Here is a 2,389-nt window from a genome sequence, read left to right as displayed (position 1 = left end):
CTGTCGGAGGGTCAGCGCCGAGGGAGCGGGCACTGTCGGGAGGGTCAGCGCCGCGCTGTCGGAGGGTCAGCGCCAAGGGAGCGCCGTGCTTTCGGAGGGTCATACTGCTCTGGTGCTTTTTGACTGGAATCCAACGTCTCTCATCCCTCTGTCCCTTTATTGGTCCCCATTTCCTGTACTCCCTCTCTCTATCCGCCTTTCTCTGTGTCTGTTTCCCCCCTCTCTATCTCTCCACAGTGTGCAGCTGCCTTCCTGATTATCCAGCTCTGTAGTCGAGGTTCTCCTGTGGAGATTCAGGGTGAAGATTTTCTTCAAAGTGTACATTCAGTACTACTGTCCTCTCCACAGGTAGGCGTGACATTAACTCTGTATCTAACCCCGTGCTGTCCCTGTCCTGGGAGTGTTTGATGTGGAGGGTGGGAGCTGGGTTGCAGTGTACAGGCTACTTTCCTCTGTATCTAACCCCCTGTCCTGGACAGTGTTTGATGGGAATGGTTTAGCAGGAGCTGATCCCTAAGCAGTGTTCGATCAGTGTTATCTTTCTGTTCTAGACTTCCGTTTCCCCGCCAATGGATCTGGGAAAGTTCGATGGTTTGTTCACTCTGTTGTTGCAGTATGTGAATGAGGTACGGTGTCATCCTGCATTTCCAGTTGACGCTGCACGGTCTGTCTCTCTCACACACACACACTCAGGGGAGGTGATAGCCTAGTGGTATATCGCTGGACTGTTAATCCGGAGACCCAGTTAGTGGACAAATCCCACCACGGCAGAAGGGTGGAATTTCAATTCAATAAAATATCTGGAATTAAGAATTAATGATGACCATGAACCCATTGTCACTGGTTGGAAAAACCTGTTTGGTTCACTAATATCTTTTATGGAAGGAAACTGCCATCCTTACCTGGTCTGGCCTACATGTGACTCCAGACTCTCAGCAATGTGGTTGACTTGAACTGCCCTGTGAGTAATTAGAGATGGACAATAAGTGCTGCCTAGCAAGCAACACCCTCATCCTGTTAATGAATATAAAAATCACACGCATTATCTCTCTCACATACACTTTCTCTCAAACAAATGTGCGTGAATGCACGCGCACTCACACACTGTCTCACTCACAAACATTGTCTCTCTCACACACTCACACATAGTCTCTCTCTCACTCTCACACAAACTGTATCTGTCTCTCACACACACTCTCTCTCACACTTGGATACATACACACTGTCTCTCTCTCTCACTCAGATACACACACACATATCTCTCTGACACATTCACAATTGCTGTCTCTCACACAATCTCCAACGCACAATGTCTGACCCACATGCTCCTTGACACACACACACAGGAAATCTCTCAGGGACAGCTCACCAGCCTCAGAAACAGCCTCAGCTGTTCTCTGCGGTGTGTGTGTGTGATGTTAGGTCTACTGTCTCCAGTAGTCCTCCAGCCTGGAGGAGAAAGGCAGTTCCAGAGCAAGGACAGGATTTTGGACTGAGATGAGGAATAACATCTTCACTCAGATGGTGGTGAGCCCGTAGGATTCTGTCCCACTGAAGGCCTTAGAGGCTGATCCACCGGAATGTACCGAAGAAAGAAATAGAGAGGCGTACGGTCTCGGGGAGGGGTGCAGCGACAGAGCAGGTGTGTGATGCTGAGATAGAGGGTCAGCCATAATCTTGTTGAAAGTTACAGCATGTTCAGTAGGGCTGAATGGCCTACTCCTATTTCTGACATTTCACCTGTGTCTCACTCCCTGTCTCTCAGGGAGAACCCTCCATGCTCCGAGACTTTACAGACTCTGAATTGTGGAACACTGCTTGGCGTTGTCTGGCCCAAGTACTACATCTCAGCCCAGACAGACCAATCATGGAAGGAGAGACGCCCCGGCCTGGCCAGCCGAGCCCAGTTCCGGATTGGACCACCCTGTCTCCCTCAGGTCAGCTGGCATTGATCGTTTACTCTGCACCCTTCTCCGCTGTCACTCTCACACTGCCCCTGTACATCTCTCTCTCTCTCTCTGTCTCTCTGCCTGTCCCTCTGTCGGTTTCTGTCGGTCTCTCTCTCTCTCTCTATCTGTCCCTCTGTCAGTCTCTCTCTGCGCCTGTCCCTCTGTCGGTCTGTCTCTTCTCTATGTGTCTGTTTTTCTCATTCTCTCCCTCCCTCTCTGAATGCCTACCAGCAAGTCTCATTCCCAGCTGTACCTTTCTCTCTCTCTCTCCCATTTACTCACTAATATCTGGCCCCTAATTTTTTTTCCTGTCTCCCACACACCCTCCCTAACTCTCACATCTCTCTCTCTCTCTCATCCTTTCACCTTCTCTGCTACGAATTCTCCCTCTCTTTCTCTCTCAGCCACTTCTCCCTCCATCTGTCACCCACTCTCTCACT

The 2,389-nt window shown here is 50.1% G+C and overlaps 1 protein-coding gene across 1 annotated transcript in view; it reads left to right on the top strand.

Annotated features, from left to right (window-relative positions):
• Window positions 1–134: 134 nt before the first annotated feature.
• Window positions 135–2,389, top strand: part of LOC125482452 (serine/threonine-protein kinase 36-like) — a gene marked incomplete at its 3' end in the record, with an annotated part of 5,088 nt that continues 2,833 nt past the window's right edge. The window contains exons 1-3 of the mRNA XM_048594528.1: window positions 135–348; window positions 552–626; window positions 1,766–1,937. Of these exons, the coding sequence (XP_048450485.1) occupies window positions 570–626; window positions 1,766–1,937 (229 nt within the window). The remainder of the gene's footprint in view (window positions 349–551; window positions 627–1,765; window positions 1,938–2,389) is intronic.

This window comes from Rhincodon typus, unplaced genomic scaffold (genome assembly GCF_021869965.1).
Source record: "Rhincodon typus isolate 14 unplaced genomic scaffold, sRhiTyp1.1 hic_rhity00010552, whole genome shotgun sequence".
Classification (NCBI taxonomy): domain Eukaryota; kingdom Metazoa; phylum Chordata; class Chondrichthyes; order Orectolobiformes; family Rhincodontidae; genus Rhincodon; species Rhincodon typus.
The sequence above is the reverse complement of the archived record's forward strand: the minus strand, read 5'-3'. Positions and strand labels throughout refer to the sequence as shown.